This window comes from Panthera uncia, chromosome F1 (assembly GCF_023721935.1).
Source record: "Panthera uncia isolate 11264 chromosome F1, Puncia_PCG_1.0, whole genome shotgun sequence".
Classification (NCBI taxonomy): domain Eukaryota; kingdom Metazoa; phylum Chordata; class Mammalia; order Carnivora; family Felidae; genus Panthera; species Panthera uncia.
Window position 1 is genome coordinate 36,557,732 of NC_064813.1, and position 17,926 is coordinate 36,575,657.

The 17,926-nt window shown below is 36.6% G+C and overlaps 1 protein-coding gene and 1 non-coding gene across 6 annotated transcripts in view; both read left to right on the forward strand.

Annotated features, from left to right (window-relative positions):
• LOC125926064 (U1 spliceosomal RNA) lies at positions 1 to 164 on the forward strand. Its single transcript, XR_007458994.1, has one exon. It is a non-coding gene; the product is annotated as a U1 spliceosomal RNA (small nuclear RNA).
• Positions 1 to 17,926, forward strand: part of PTPRC (protein tyrosine phosphatase receptor type C) — a 128,080-nt gene that overhangs the window by 73,273 nt on the left and 36,881 nt on the right. For 4 of the 5 annotated variants that reach the window (XM_049634314.1, XM_049634316.1, XM_049634317.1 and 1 more), the window contains 5 exons: positions 353 to 493; positions 6,158 to 6,277; positions 6,670 to 6,828; positions 8,714 to 8,925; positions 14,146 to 14,206. In XM_049634314.1, the coding sequence (XP_049490271.1) occupies positions 353 to 493; positions 6,158 to 6,277; positions 6,670 to 6,828; positions 8,714 to 8,925; positions 14,146 to 14,206 (693 nt within the window). The remainder of the gene's footprint in view (positions 1 to 352; positions 494 to 6,157; positions 6,278 to 6,669; positions 6,829 to 8,713; positions 8,926 to 14,145; positions 14,207 to 17,926) is intronic. The other variant, XM_049634315.1, reaches the window with a different exon arrangement.

Here is a 17,926-nt window from a genome sequence, read left to right on the forward strand (position 1 = left end):
GTACTTATCTGGCAGGGGAGATACCACGATCATGAAGGTGGTTTTCCCAGGGTGAGTTTTATCCATTGCACTCCAGATGCACTGACCCCTGCGTCTTCCTCAAATGTGGGTAACTCGAATGCATAATTTGTGGTAGTGGGGGACTGAGTTTGCGCTTTCCTCTGGAAAAAAAAAATTGAGTGTGGCAAAATCATGCATTATTATAGTAGTTTTTAGTATCTTTTACTTATTTCCTATTTGCTAAAGTTTTCAATCTAATAGATATTTATTACAGATATGAAATCTAAAGAGAGAGTTAAATATGATTATTGTATTCGTACATGTACTGATACATGATACTTATTTCTTTCAGCTAACTTTTCTTCATCTAATAAGACCGAAACTTATTTGGAACCCCTTTCACCTAAACAAAATTATTCCTGTAATTTAAAAGTATCGTATGGGGCCAATGAGTTTTTGAACAAAAATGAAACCTTTGAAACAGATGTTGGAAGTGAGTATATCACTTACATGTATATGTAAAATTTCTTCTTATGTTCTTACAGTTCTTTGAGAATCAAAGAAAATGATGTTGTAGATTTGGAGAAAGGGTTTCAGGAAATGGATATGTATCAATTTTTAAAGTAGAATTTCAAAAATGGATGATAGAAGATCCAAACCTTTGACAAGTTTTTTTGTTTGTTTGGTTGGTTGGGTTGTTTTGTTTTTTTAAACTGCAAATTCTAGGCCATCATGAGCTTATGGTGGACACAAAACTGAGGTACATGAAATGGTTTGTTCACTTACTTCCCATTTCTTCCTGCAGCCATGTTCCTTTCTTGGTGCGTCCTGCACCCTCTGCCCCTCTAGCAAACCCTGCCTTTGATAGAAGTGGGCACATGGCTATGAAAACACAGAGGCGCATCTAAGGATTGGTGGCGATATGATAATTAGTGTTACTAAAATGCAAGCAATATAAATAATAACAAGACTATAATAGCTAATGACAATTAGAAAGATCCATTTTGGAAAATAATAGCTTTTGGGAGATGGGGGGCGGGGGCGGAAAGGAAGTGAAAAGTCCTAAAATTCCGCTCTTATTCAGTGGAAGGAGGGAGATTCCAGTCTAGAGTCTGCTAGAAAAGTATGTTAATTATGTGTATGACAATTTATGAGTAACCACCAAAGAAAGAAGAGCAGAGAGAGGAGGAATGCAAGGCAGTACAGCCACTTTGGAAGATGTTTTGGTAGTTTCAACAGAACGAAACATACTCTTACCTTACAATCTAGCCATCACGCTCCTTGGTACTTACTCAAATACTTATGTCAAATACTTACTTGGTACTTATGTCCACACAAAAACCTGCACAGGGATGCTTATGGCACCTTTATTCATAATTTTTCCAAAACTTGGAGGCAACCAAGATGCCCTTCAGTAGGTGGAACCAGACACTGGAATATTATTGAGCACTAAAAAGAAATGAGCTATCAAGCCATGAAAAGACACGAAGGAACTTTAAATGCTAATTACTAAGTGAAAGGAAGACAATCTGGAAAAGCTACATACTGTATGCTTCCAACTATATGATATTCTGAAAAAGCCAAACTATGGAAGCAGTTAAACGATCAGTGGCTGCCAGGACGAGGTGGGGGAGGGTGAAACAAATAGAGCACAGAGGATTTGGGAGACAATAAAAACACTCTGTACGGTACCATAATTATGGCTACATGTCATAAGATACGTTTTCTCAAACCTGTAGAACACATGACATAAAGAGTGAGTCCTAATATGAACTATAGACTCTAGCAGATAATGATGTGTCAGTGTAGGTTCATCACTTGTAAACCCTGGTGGGCGACGCTGGTAATGAGGGTACTATGCATGGGCAAAGGCAGGGGAATATGAGAAATCTCTCTACCTTCCCCTCAATTTTGCTGTGAACCTAAAAATGCTCTAAAAAAGTAGGTCTTTAATAATCATAATCATAATCATAAATCATGAAATAAGATTTATCCCAATAATGTAAGAATCCTTCAACCTTAGAAAATAGCAATTAAACCATTTTACATACCATTTACTTCAGGAAAGGGGGAATTTTTGCAATACCATTGCAACAGAAGTTACATTCTTTTTTTTGTTTAATGTTTATTTATTTTTGAGAGAGAGACAGAGACAGGGCATGAGCGGGGGTGGCGGGGGGGCGGCGCAGAAAGACAGGGAGACACAGAATCTGAAACAGGCTCCAGACTCTGAGCTGTCAGCACAGAGTCTACACGGGGCTTGAACCCACGAACCATGAGATCATGACATGAACCGAAGTTGGACGCTCAAAACAGCTGAGCCACCCAGGTGCCTCAAGAAGCTACATTCTTAAAAACAAGACAAAGGACTTTGTTAATTCACCTACTATATGACCCACCCACTTAAAGTATATAATTCAGTGTTTTTTTTAACATATTAAGAGTTGTGCAATCATCACCAGAATCAACTTTAGAATATTTTTGTCACACCAAAAAGAAACCCCATATCTATTAGCAGGCAGTTCTCATTTCTCTCCTGCTTTCCACACCTACGCAGTTACCAATCAACTTTCTGCTTCAATGGATTTTCCTATTCTGGATATTTCATATAAATGGAATTGTATAATATACTGTCTTTAGTGACTGGCTTTTTTCACTTAGCATAATGTTTTCAGGGTGCTTCCATGTTGCAAAATGTATCAATGTTTCAGTTTATTTTTTTATTGCCTGATAATAGTCCATAGTATGGATACACCTTATTTTGTTTGTTCATCCGTTGATTAGTTTTTTCCACTTTTTTGGCCATTATGAATAATGCTGCTATGAACATTCATTTACGAGTTTTGTGTATACATATGTTTTCATTACTCTTGTGTTCATACCTAGGATTAGAATGTGGGGATCATATGACAACCTTATGTTTTGCATTTTGAAGAACAGCCAATCTGTTTTCCAAACTGGCTGCATCACTTTATTTGTTTGTTTGTTTGTTTACTTATTTATATTAATATGAAATTGATTGTCAAATTGGTTTCCATACAACACCCAGTGCTCCTCCCAACAGGTGCCCTCCTCCATGCCCATCATCCACCCTTCCTTCCCTCCCACCCCCCATCAACCCTCAGTTTATTCTCAGTTTTTAAGAGCCTCTTGTGGTTTGGCTCCCTCCCTCTCTGTTTTTTTTTTTTTTTCCCCTTCCCCTCCCCCATAGTCTTCTGTTAAGTTTCTCAGGATCTACATAAGAGTGGAAACATATGGTATCTGTCTTTCTCTGTATGGCTTATTTCACTTAGCATCACACTCTCCAGTTCCATCCACGTTGCTACAAAAGGCCACATTTCATTCTTTCTCATGGCCACGTAGTATTACATTGCGTATATAAACCACAATTTCTTTATCCATTCATCAGTTGATGGACATTTAGGCTCTTTCCATAATTTGGCTATTGTTGAGAGTGCTGCTATAAACATTGGGGTAAAAGTGCCCCTATGCATCAGCAATCCTGTATCCCTTGGGTAAATTCTTAGCAGTACTATTGCTGGGTCATAGGGTAGCTCTATTTTTAATTTTTTGAAGAACCTCCACACTGTTTTCCAGAGCGGCTGCACCAGTTTGCATTCCCACCAGCAGCACAAGAGGGTTTCCATTTCTCCACACCCTCGCCAGCATCTATAGTCTCCTGATTTGTTCATTTAGCTATTTGTTCTTTTATCTATTCAAAGCCTTTGCCCACTTAGAAAAATTTTTATTGAGTTAGAAGAGTTTTTTTATATATTCTAGACACAAGTGTCTTGTCAGATATATCATTTGCAAATATCTTTTTCCATTCTGTGAATTGTCATTTCACTTTGTTGATAACTTTTGAAATTTATAATACTTTAATTTTGATGAAGTCAAACTTATCAATTTTTACTCCTTTGCTTATGCTTTTGGTGTCACATTAAAAACCCATTGCCATGGGGCGCCTGGGTGGCTCAGTTGGTTAAGCATCCGACTTCAACTCAGGTCAGATCTCGTGGTCTGTGAGTTCGAGCCCGGCGTCGGGCTCTGGGCTGATGGCTTAGAGCCTGGAGCCTGCTTCTAACTCTGTGTCTCCCTCTCTCTCTGCCCCTCCCCCGTTCATGCTCTGTCTCTCTCTCTCTGCCCCTCCCCCGTTAATGCTCTGTCTCAAAAATAAATAAAACGTTAAAAAAAATTTTTTTAAGATGCTGGTGAGAGGGGCGCCTGGGTGGCTCAGTCGGTTAAGTGTCCGACTTCTGCTCAGGTCATGATCTCACGGTCCGTGGGTTCGAGCCCCGCGTCGGGCTCTGTGCTGACAGCTCAGAGCCTGGAGCTTGTTTCAGATTCTGTGTCTCCCTCTCTCTCTGCCCCTCCCCTGTTCACGCTCTGTCTCTCTCTGTCTCAAAAATAAATAAACGTTAAAAAAAAATTATAAAAAAAAACCATTGCCAAATCCAAAGCCATAAAGATTTATTCCTATGTTCTCTTCTAATAATTTGATAATTTTCTCTACTAAATTTTACACTATCGATCCATTTTGAGTTAATATTTGTATATGATGTGAGGTCAGAGTTTGATTTAATTCTTTTGATGCAGTCATTCTCTTGTTCTAGCACCATTTTCTAGAAAGACCATCTTTTCCCCATTGAAAAGTCTTGCCACCATCGTCAAAAATTAATAATAATGAGCTTATTTCTGGCCTCTCAGCTCTATTCTGTTGATCTACATATCTATTTTTATGCTAGGATCACTGTTGGTTACTGCTGCTTGATATAAGTTTTGAAATCAGAAAGTATGATCCCTTCAACTTTGTTCTTCAAAATTATTTTGAGTATTCAACTTTCCATGGAATTCCATGTGAATTTTAGGATCAACTTGTCAATTTCTACAAAGAAGCCTAACTGGATTTTTTTTTTTTTTTTAAAGAGAGAGAGAAAGAGCACGTGACTGGGGAAGTGGAGTGGAGGAGAGACAGAGAGACTTAAGCAGGCTCCACACTCTTGTGCTGACAGCTGACAGCTGGGAGCCGGGAGCTTGCTTCTGATTCTGTGTCTCTGTCTCTCTCTGCCCCTCCCCTGCTCACACTCTGTCTGTCTCTCTCTCAAAAGTAAAGAAACATTAAAAAAAATTAAACAAACAACTATGAGAGGATGATGACATTACACACCCGCTAAAATGGCTAACGTCAAAATAACCAACAATACTATTTGTGAATGTAATGTAATAACTCAGAAATTTTACTCTAAGTATTTATCAAAGAGAAAAAAAAACAACATCTCTACAGAAAGACTCCTACACAAAGATTCACAGCAGATTCACTCCTAGTAGCCGAAAGTCTGGAAACAGTCCCAATGTCCCATCAACACTTAAACGAATAGATGAAATGTGGTGGATCCTTACAATGGAATGCTATTCATGAAGTAAAAGGACTAACTACTGACACATGCAACAACATAATTGAATCTCTAGAACACTATATTGAGTGCAGTATGATAGACATACAAAAGTACTATTTGATTTTCTCTATGTGAAGTGGGTAAAGAAACAAATTGAATCTATAGTAACAGAGAAAAGTTCAGAGGGGGCTTGGGGTTGGGCAAAGAAGCTGAGTTGCCTGGGAAGTGACACAGAAGAAATTTGGGGGGATGATAGAGATGTTCTAGAGCTTGATTGTGGTGGTGGTTATGTAGATGAATATGCTTGTCAGAAGTCATAATTTTACCTCAGATTGGTGTGTCTTAATGTAAATTACACCTCATAAATTGATTTAAGCATTTATTACGTTCTTCATCTCAAGTTGGAAGTTTCCAAATAATGACAGTTAAGTTTATCAGTACTACCAGTGACAGATTTTCAGCACAGTGAAATCTAGGAATTCCAAGGTAGATGAACAATAATACTATATCTGAGAGGAAGAGGATATTCGCAGATATTTTAGGTCAGTGGAATACTTGGGCTCCATAGTGCCACTGTAGAGTGACATTTCCTATGTTAAGCGACCTCTAAAGCAAATTTAATGAGACTAGATATCTTTCTTTTAATTTCATAATTAACTCATATTTAAAATGTGACTGTTGATAATCATAATTATAATACAAAGTATGTTTTTCCACGTATTATTTTTCATATTTCATATTTCATTCTTATTTTTTAACAGGTCCAAAAGCACCTCCAAATATTACATGCAAGTCTACAAACTCAACAGAAGCAATGATCACCTGGGAAAGCCCTGAAGATTATTTTGATAATTATGTTTTTTGTTTGCTGCATGCTTCAGGTAATTTGCGTCAGATTTAATTCCATGTCAGGAAAGATGAACCAAGAAGTGGGAAGCGCTAGCAATGTGGATTGAACTAGTGAGCAACAACAGAAATACGATGCCTTGTTATTTGGTACAATCTTTACACTCTAAATTCAATCTTTATTCTCTAAAGCCTGGAGAAAGAAACCCTCAGGAAGATAATCCTTATTATTGTCCTCCAAATATTATATGAGTTGCACAGTTTGAACTCCTTATTCAGGCCCACAAAGAAGCAAAAAAAAAAAAAATGCCTAATCCCTCAGTTTAGAGTCAGCTCAAAATGATTTAATGTACACAGCAAGTTAAATATGTGGCAATCTTGAGTTTTAATGACTTAAATGTTTCCTTTTTTTTTTTTTTCTCTTGAGGAGAAAACTGCACAGTTCTGGGTAAAGAGAAGACCGAACATAATTTGCAAAATTTGAAACCTTATACACAGTACAGTGTGTCATTAAAGGCTTCCACCGTGGGAAAAGTACAACGTGATGGACCTGCTGTGACATGTGAATTTCGAACACTTGAAGATAGTAAGTTATAAGTCTTAATACTTCTTTCTGTGAATGGCAAGAAGCAAGGTATGAACTTTTTTTTCTTTTTCCATTCTTTTTTTTTTAATGTTTATTTATTTTTGAGAGAGACAGAGACAGAATGTGAGTGGGTTAGTGGGTTAGGGGCAGAGAGAGAGGGAGACACAGAGTCCGAAGCAGGCTCCAGGCTCTGAGCTGTCAGCACAGAGCCCCACGCGGGGCTCGAACTCACAAGCTGTGAGATTATGACCTGAGCCGAAGTCGGACGTTCAACCGACTGAGCCACCCAGGCACCCCAGTATGAACTTTTTAGTATACAATCCATCTTTCTTTATGCTTCATTGGGGAAACACATTGACCTGGCACATTTATTAACATCTAGGGTTTATAATAATTTAAAATACAATAATGTTCTAAACTGTTACCCTGGGTTCTCTGTATTCTTCATAGACCATCACAGATTTGTAAGAATGAAGCTTGAGGCCATATTAACTGGAACAATTTTAAGATTTCAGGCAATTTAAGTACCTAACCAACATAGATAAAAATGCATTATCTATTGTTTTCTTTATTATCTAGAACTAGTAACTGCCAATGAGACACCTAATAACATCTCACCCACAAAGCATTCACTTGCTAACCTCTACTTACCCGCTTACCTTATAAAATACAGTAACTTACTGGCATTGTCTTCTCTTTGTTACATCGAACTACTTGTTTTATTTTATGGCACATTTTTCCATTTGAAGTTTCCTTTCAAAGGTATTTTCCTGTTGCTACCTGTATGATGTCTCCATATTTTCCAGGCCTAAAGCTAGATCTATCTCCGTGGTGAATGTTAACTCCATTAAGTCAGGAAAGAAGAAACACCCCTGTGTAAGGCAGTATCTGTAGCTCCAGAGACCTTAGCTGGCACCAAGTTCATGAAGAAAAATTGTCTTATTCAGGGATGGATGTAGAATGCTCTTCATGAAATTTAATGTAATTTAGATTCTGGTTTTAAAAGTCCAGATCCTTGAGCTTTATGGTTTTGCTATTTTCCTAAATTTCTGTGAAGTCATAGCAAACAAAGATAATTTGTTGCTCCTCCTAAAGAATGCAGCCAGGTAGGTAGTTACTAGGATAATGTAAGCACCTCAAGAACGGAGAAGCTGGGGATGCCTGGCTGGCTCAGACAGTAGAGCATACAACTCTTGATCTCAGGGTTACAAGTTCAAGCCTCGTGTTGGATGTAGAGATTATTTAAAAATAAAATCTTAAAAAAAAAAAAAAAGAACCAAAGAACTCTACTGTATGTAGGCCTTCAGAATCCCTCTATCATCCACTCTTCTCCCCTGCACCTTTCTTCCCCTCTTCTCTACCCCCTCTTTCCTTCTATTTTCTAATTGTGTATACTCTCCTTAGGGGATGGCACAAAGTCCCATGACTTCAAGTATAACACATATGCTAATATTCATTGAAAGACTGGGGGGTTTATTTTTAGATGTTTTGGTACAGCTTCTTGATGCATGTACTATTATAGCTTCTTCATCCATAATCTCCAAATTAATGCTGAAAATAATTTATATTGGGGGTGCCTGGGTGGCTCAGTTCGTTGGGCGACCGACTTCAGCTCAGCTCATGATCTCCCGGTTTATGAGTTTGAGACCCACGTTATTCTCTGTGCTGACAGCTCAGAGCCTGGACCCTGCTTCAGATTCTGTGTCTCCCTCTCTCTCTGCCCCCCCCCCCCCCCCCGCTCATGCTCTGTTTCTGTCTCTCAAAAATGAATAAACATTAAAAATTTTTTAAAATAATAATTTATAATGTACACAAATATTGCCAACTGATTTAAATATGCATGTACAAAGTGATTAAAGTAACAAATATTCCTTCGTTTTGATAGAGCCAACCAAAGTCAGGCGCTTACTTGCTTCTCGGATATCAGATAATAGTATTCTTGTGAAGTGTGATCCTCCTTCGGACTTTAAAGGCCCCAGTAATGGATCCTACCATATGGAAGTCAAAACTGGAGATGCCTTTGTTAAAAATGAGTCACAAAAAACTTGCCACTTCCCTGTACTATATCTTCAATATTCAACAAAATACGAATTTAAGGTAAGATAATTTCTATCCTCAACTGTAGTACTAATGTACATTATACTGATTATTACACCATACTTCAATAATACTAAGACCAATTGATGCTCACATGAGCTTTAGAAACTCTTCGTCTAATGAAATCATACTTTAAAGTCTTAAATGGTTGACTCCGAACTTCTTATCCCCAGCTCTAAGAACAATGGTTTCAAGCAAATATTTTGTTGGAGTATTTTTCACCTTTAATGTAATTTACTCATAGCAAAATTATTGCGCCTGTGTCAAGAAGCACAACATTTTATACACAGTAAATTAATTTAAATTTATGCACAATAGATTATTACTTTGCAAAATGTTTTATTTACCGTGACTTTTAATCTTTACTAACATGACTTTTTAAATTGCAAAATATTTTACAGGTGCACTGAGGTTAGAAAATAGTAGAAATAAATATTAGGAAATACCAGTGAACATGGAGAATTAAAAAAAAACAAAACTCATCTACAAGCTTACTGTCTACTGATCATATTTTATGAATGTGTTTCTGAAATGGAAAAACTCAGTCTTGGCCCTGGTTGTAGGGAAAACCCGTAGTTCCCTCTTCTCTTGTGTGTTCTTTTCTGTGAGTCTCCTGTACAATTCATGTGCAGCGCCACCCTTCTGATGCTTCTGGTCGCCAAATTTGTGTGGAGGTTTTCCTCCACATCAAGCAAGTCTTTGTGGCACCAGCTGGGTATCCCGCAATTTAATTCAAATCTGACACTATCTACCTGGAGATAGTGGCAGATTCCACAGGTGAAGGACTCAGTCCCACAAGACTGTTCCACCCCACTTCAGCTCTAACTGCCAGTAGTTGGTCCCTAGGTTACTCTCAACTTCTGTCTGACTTGGCTATAAATCAGGGGTTCCTATGGCCCTCTCCTCAGGCTTAGTTGCTTGTTAGTGTGTCTCACAGAACTCTGGGAAACACTTATTTACGTTTACCAATTTATTGAAATATGTGATAAAGGATACAGAGGAACAGTCAGATGAAGAGATACATAGGGTGATGTCTGAGAAGGTCCCAAGTACAGGAGCTTCTGTCCCCATCACGTTGGGATACATCACCTTCATGATATGGATGTGTTCACCAACCTGATAGCCGCCAAGCCACCTTCTTTGGGGTATTTTAAGGAGGCTTCATCATGTAGATGTGACCAATCATTAATTTCATTTTCAGCCCTTCTACCTTCTCAAGAGAATGGGGGGCTGGGGTGAAAATTCCAAGCTTCTAATCATAGCTTTGGCTTTCTAATGACTAGCCCTCATCCAGGAGCCATCCAGGAGTCCACCCAGTCACCTGATTAGAATGAAAAACACTCCTATTACCAGGGAAATTATAAGGGTTTCAGGAGTTCTGTGCCAGGAACCAAGGGCAGAAACCAATATGTATTTTCCATTATCTCACAACTTTCATAATATTGTAATGTGCATTTATATATATTCATCATATATATTATCAACATTCTGAACACATAGTTTAGTAACCTACATTTTTCATATATCACTACAACATGAACTTTTTCCATGTTAAGTATTTCACTACAATGCAATTTTTAACGGTCACCTAAGATTCTATTATATGGCTTTTTAACATTCTACTAACTATAGTTTTCATCTGTTATAAACAACAATCAATTAACACACTTACTGGTAAATAGCACAATTTTTGAATGTGTCTTTAATGATTTCTATTTAAATAAATTCCTGGAAATAAAGGTATTGGGTCAAAAGGAATTTACTTGTATTTTAAGAATTTTTGTGATAAATTTTTTTCCCTGTAAGTTACCAAATTACCCTTCCCATACAGTCTATTAAATAATTGCTCTTGAGAATCTCACCAACACTGGGCATGGCCTTCTTTTTCTTTGATGTTGAGTAGGTGAGATATGGTATTGACATCTCTTTTTGTTTGAATGGCTTTCTTTATTTACTGTCGAAGATAACTACAGTTTTTGTTGTTGCTGCTCCCTTGTCCAGTTTTATTTGGGGAAGTTTTTGGATATTAATGATATTAAACTCTTTGTCATATAAGTTGCAAGTTTTGTTTTCAGCTTGTAGTTTGCTTTTTAACTTTATTTATAACACTTTAAATCATACACAATTTTTCCTTTTATTTTTATTCAGTCAGATCTATCAGTTTTATTTCTGATTTAATGGAAATTTCAACAGTCAATAGTTGACTATTCAAAATAATGTTGACAATTGACCTTATATCCTTTATAACTTAAAGAAATGTTTATATATACATATGTTTATATACAAAAACATATGTATTTATAAATATATAACCTTTCTTGTTTGTTTAATCAGACATAGGTTGGACTTTTTCCTGTGTTTTTATTGTACTATATTAGATGATGCCATGGTTGTGATGACATGATATGATTTGTTCATATGGTGAATTATAGTGATAGGTTTTGTAATGATAAACCATGTCACGTTCCAAGAAAAAAAGTCTTGCTCTGTCACTGTGTATTATTCTTTGAAAGCATTATTGAATTCAAAGGCTTAATTTTTTAAGTCTTTATGAATAGACATTCATAAATGAAATCCTTCAATAAGTGGGTAGAGATGACGGGCACAGGCATTTGTATAGGTGTGGGCATGAATCATTCTTAGTATACTTTGCTATAAAAGTTGTGCTAACCTGATAAATAGCACATTTTCTTGTTTCTTTGCCTTTTTATAACCTTAAATAGTATAGGAATGATTTGTTCTCTGAAAATTTTTTTTAATCCTCTTAACACAGAGGAATCCTCTCAGAACCATTTTTTTTCAATATTATTGTTCTTTTCAGACATTTTACACTTTGTGGATTTATATTTTTCCCATAATCCATATAAAAGAAATATTTTGTTATTACATATCATGTACATTATACTTCATCTCCCATTACTTCTCCAGCACCCATTAAGCTCCATTTATTTTCAGTTTCTCAAATGCACCTAGAATTTGCTCTCCATAGGTACTTTACCTTATGTACTTCTCTCTTTCTAGAATTTTCTTCTCCCATTCATCAATATAAGTTATTCTGGAAAAATATAGGTAAACATCATATTAAAATACAACATTCAGGGGCGCCTGGGTGGCTCAGTAGGTTAAGCGTCCGACTTCAGCTCAGGTCACGATCTCGCGGTCAGTGGCTTCGAGCCCCGCGTCGGGCTCTGGGCTGATGGCTCAGAGCCTGGAGCCTGCTTCCGATTCTGTGTCTCCCTCTCTCTCTGCCCGTCCCCCGTTCATGCTCTGTCTCTCTCTGTCTCAAAAATAAATAAACGTTAAAAAAAATTTTTTTAAATACAACATTCAAATTCAAAGTAGTAGATTATTACTTAGTTATTCATTCTTTTCCCCAGCCTTCAAAAGATTGTCTCTTGTTTTCTTCATTGCATGTACCATAATTCATTTTCATGTTTCTTTCTGTCTCCACTACACCATTTATGCCATCACGAGGGATCAATCATTTTAGCTTTATTCATCATTGTGATCTCTGGTTAACAGATTAATAAAGTAATTTTTATCATTGCTCCATTTATTACTTTTCTTTTTGTAGATTTATTTTTATGTTCTTCTGCTAATTTGGGATTGAAAGCATTTTTGGTCCATTTCTTTATTTTTTTATTATTTAAAAAAAACAACAAAAAAAGAAAAATTAAACTATGAATTGTCCTTTGGTAAAATTTTGACTGTATCCCATGCCTGTGTTATTATTAATTTTTCTTTTTTTTATTTATTAAAATTTTTTTTTACATTTATTTATTTTTGAGAGACAGAGTGAGACAAAGTGAGAGTGGGGGAGAGGCAGAGAGAGAGAGGGAGACAGAGAATCTGAAGCAGGCTCCAGACTCTGAGCTGTCAGCACAGAGCCTGACACGGGGCTTGAACCCACAAACTGTGAGATCATGACCTGAGCCAAAGTCGGATGCTTAACCGACTGAGCCACCCAGGAGCCCCTATTATTATTAATTTTTCAATGACTGACATAAAATTTAACAAGTGGATTTTTAGAGTAGAATGTTCTGATCATTATTTCCCAAGAATTTATATTGCAGTTGGAAAGAATTTCTAATTTATCTGTTTTTTAAAGAGATAGTGTTTCTAGCTTTTAAAAGATAATTAGCTTTTATAATTTCTACTATTTTTAAACGTTTATTTATTTTTGAGAGTGAGAAACAGAATGTGTGCAAGCAGGGGAGGGACAGAGAGAGGGGGACAGAGGATGCTAAGCTCTCAAAAGAGAGCCTGATGCGGGCTCGAACTCACAAACCACGAGATCATGACCTGACCAAAGTCAGACGCTTAACCAACTGAACCACCCAGAAGTCCTACAATTTCTATTTTTTGGAATTAATGGAGTATTTTTTACAGTTAAATATATAATGAATATTTACAAATATTCTGTGAGTACTGAGGAAGTTATATATCTTTCAAAGGGTAAAAACTTAGATATATATTGTCCAAATGTATCATGTTTATCTTTTAATGATATTATTCAGATTTGTTTTTACCTATTTTTTTTTTTTTTTTTTTTTTTGCCAAAGCCTCTTACTGCTCTCTTATTCTTTTCAGTTTCCCTTGTATAACTAAATTGTTTTGGCTTTATTTGTATTCAATATTATGAGACACAGGGAGTTTTCCTAGTTAGGTTAATACTGTAGATTTTACCTTGTATCACTTGGGGGTATCAATCCTTATAATTTTAACCCTTGTGAACTAAATATCAATTTATTATAAACACTGTGATTGTCATATTGTTTCTATTTACTTTTACAAATTGTATGTTCATTTTGTGTGTAACTTTTATAAACAGTACATGGTAGTTTCCCTTTTAAATAAAATGTATAGATATTAGCCTATCAATAGGGAATTTTAAATTTAAGCTTTGAAGAATTTGATGTGTTGGAGTTTATTCCTTCAGTTTCACTTACTCTTGCCGATTATACTATTATTATTGTTGGTGTTGTTGTTGCCAAATAAGCTAAGATTTCTTTATGTCTTTTTCACTGTTAAATATTTTCTTTGAAAAACTATTTGATAATAAGACATTGACATAATCTTGAGGTTTCTATTTTTAAATTAAAGTTAACCTGTATATTTTAAATTAAAATCGACACCATTGTATGAGAAATAATGTATGTGTTGCATCATGATAGATAAATTCACATTAGAAAACTATTTTGTTTTATTACTGGAATCCAGGTCTATTACAACAACGGACGCCATGATGGAACTCCAGAATCTGTTTTTCATTCAACATCTTGTAAGTCATTTTGTGGCTCTTTATTATATTATACTAAAATATATATTAACATTACAAACCTTTATTATTTTACATTCGTGCTTATATTTAATTATTAAATGTTTATATCAAGGTAATATTTTGTTTTCTGAAAAAAACATGTGTAGGTGAATAAAACAATATTGTTTTATTTTTAATGTTTTATTTGAGTGTAGTTGACACAAATACTACATTAGTTTCAGCTGTACAATGGAGTCATTTGACTTCTCTTCAATTTATCCTATGCTCACCACAAGTGTTCTTACCATCTGTGACCATATAACACTATTACAATATCGTTGGCTATATTCTTTCTGCTGTGCCTTTTATTCCTGTGACTTACTCATCCCATAACTGGCAGCTTGTATCTCCCACTCCTCTTCACCCATTTTCCCCCCCCCCCCCGCCCCGCCTCTCATCTCTCTGGCAACCATCAATCCGTCCCCTGTAAAATACAGTATTTTAAATTCAATTAAGAGATTCCATTATTAAAGGATAGATTTCATAAAACAATTTGTAAGAGGATGTATCTGTATAGACTTAAATTATGAGTATGCTTATGACATTTTTCATGACTGTTTTGTGTACCGTTTTGGAGACTTACCTATTTTGTCTTATTCTGTCCCTCAAAGTTGAGCTTGGTAGAGGCAGGCATTAGATACAAATCCGTCCGGATTTACCTAACTACAGCTAAGATAAAAATCGCTTAATAACAACATGGCGATTTAATTTTTTATCATTGCTATTTTAAATATTTTGATCAAAATAAAGTTGCAGATAGAAAAAAATCACTTAAACTTAAATGTCATTATAACAATGACAATAACAGCTGTGTGTCACCACTCCCCACTCATTGTCCTGCTCACCAAGACAGCCACTTTTCACAATTTCTGTTTTCAGTTCTTCTTATGGTTATCTCTATAGGGGTAAAGAATATTAGCTGCTCCTCTTTCTAGAGTTAGTAACATTGCCCATGGATTTCATCCTACGGAGGGAGAAGGCAGTACACTGTTTTAAGTTTCTCAGCTTGTTCACCATCTGTATGTTTGTAAATTAAATTAAATGATGTAAATTTCTGTGTTGTGTTATTAACTGTAGACAGTTTCTTTTACTTTTTTTAATGTTTATTTATTTTTGAAAGAGAGAGAGAGAGAGAGAGAGAGAGAGAGAGAGAGAGAGAGTGGGGGAGGGGCAGAGAGAGAGGGAGACGCAGAATCTGAAGCAGGCTCCAGGCTTGAGCTATCAGTACAGAGCCCAATGCGGGGCTTGAACCCATGAACCGTGAAATCATGACCTGAGCTGAAGTCAAGTGCTTATCTGACAGAGCCACCCAGGCACTCCAACTCTAGACAGTTTCTGATGCTATCATTGCAATGTCTCAGTCTTACTCTCTTACACACACATGCAGGTGTGCAAGCACTAATGCCTTATTTCCCAAAGTCTCTGAAAAGAGGAAAGATATAAAAGTTCATGTTCCAAACTGTTGTCCCAGGTCCCATGTAAAGTTTCCATTCTTCTTGCTCTGATTTATTAAATAAAAGCTTCTAATACTAAATGCCCACCAAATTCAACCGGATAGCTTTGATTTTATTTCCATATAAATACTTTTCTTTTATAATTCCTTACAATAAAAACAACTCCATTGAATTTTTTTTTTTTTTTCTGCCTATGCAGATAACTTCTAGCTGCAGCACCTACTCTTGGGAGTCATAGACTCAACTGGACGTTTCACACTCACTCACATTTTACTAGGCCAGATGTGATACCATTTCACTCAAGGAGACACAGAACAGAAAACACAGTGCGCCAGCAAGCGGGGGGTAGCGATAGTGGTCACAGTGCCCATGGCAGCCCTGGAACTGTTCTTTGACCCTCCCAGAGGCAAGTGAGATGTGAGAGAATTGGGTCACATGTGTGGGTGTGCTGGCTGCCCTTGCTTAGAAGCCCCTTGTTAAGAAAGGAATCGGTATCTCTTAGAATAGTTCCTTGGGAGTAGCTTCCAGACATGCCACAGGGATTGTGCCCAAAAATGAGATGTGCCCTGGGTTACTCCACTCAGGGAGACCGAAAACTGGGGCTTGCACCAGGACAGTGTGGTTCACACATAAATCTTCCTGTCCAGGTACAGTTGAGCAACCAGGGATCATTTTCGTCATTGGCAACATTGCCTAGAAAGGCAGCTAACATTCCGCTTTTATCAGATTTCCATGTCCGTGGAGCTAGAGTGTTATCCCATGGTCCCTTCCTCACCAAGCAGAAAAAGTTTTATTGACTTCACTCACGATGGCATTTTTGTAATAGATAAATGACAGAATGAGGTTTTAATAGTAATGTCTTCACCAGGAGAAGTCTTGGGTTGTGACTTGCCAAGAATGCACCTCCTAGAAAAGTTTTGCTGAGCTTCCCTGGCATAAGACTTCATTAGCCACACGTTGACAATGTTCCCGAAAGAGCTCCTGGGGCCCTTTCTTCCTGTACTGATTTGGACTACCTAGGTATACAGCTTAGCTACTGTGGTAAAATTTTCCTTCATTAGTTTCCTGTTTCAGAATTGCTACATCTGAATCTCATTTGTTAAAAAAAAAATTACTGGTATATATTCTCTAGTGTAAGAAGAAAATATTCTAATTCTGGCACACATAAAAATGCAATGCTTTAATTCTACTCTGGCACTTGATCCATAGGTTGACCTGGCATAGAATTCTGAGTTTAAAAACCTAGTATTGAAAAAGTATTTCTGTTTCGTTCTCCTGCATCCAGTATTACTTTCTAATGCCATCCTGTTTCTCGTTCTTTTTCTGTATTCTCATATCTTTTTTCTCTTTGGGACTTTTAGGCTTTCCTCTTTATTCATTGTCTTGCATGAGTCTTTTCTTGTATACTGTTGGCTTTTGTGACCTGGAGACTTCTATCTCTGAGAAATTTTTTTTCATTCCACTTTTTTTTTTTTTTTTCCTGTAATCCTTCTGGAGCTCCTGTTAGTCCCATTTTGGAACTCGTAAGTCAAATTATTATTTTGGAACCCCCCCTTTATTGTTGAGGATTTCTTTGACAGTTCGGTTCTTATCAGCAGTTTGATCAAAGTTACAGGGAGACCATAGAAAAGGTTGATTAGAAGTTCTATGGCCCTAATCAAAAAGAATGAAATCTTGCCATTTGCAACTACGTGGATGGACCTGGAGGGTATTATGCTAAGTGAAATTGGTCAGTCAGAGAAACACAAAAATCATATGGCTTCACTCATATGAGGACTTTAAGAGACAAAACAGATGAACATAACGGAAGGGAAACAAAAAAAATATAAAAACAGGGAGGGGGACAAAACAGAAGAGACTCATAAATATGGAGAACAAACTGAGGGTTACTGCAGGGGTTGTGGGAGGGGGGATGGGCTAAATGGGTAAGGGGCATTAAGGAATCTACCCCTGAAATCATTGTTGCACTATATGCTAACTAACTTGAATGTAAATTTAAAAAATAAATAATAAATTATTAAAAAAAAGTTCTGTAGCCCTTCCAGGGACTGTTGATTGAGGAGATTCCTTGTAATATTTATGATTTGTTTTCTCCAGTGCCATTTATTATCTCTGGAAATTAATCAATGTAATACTTCTTATAGTAGTGTTACAGTGTAGGGGAATGGTTCTTCCCATAGTAGGGCAGAGGGACAGGTGTTCAACCATTTCATAGGCAGACACTGGC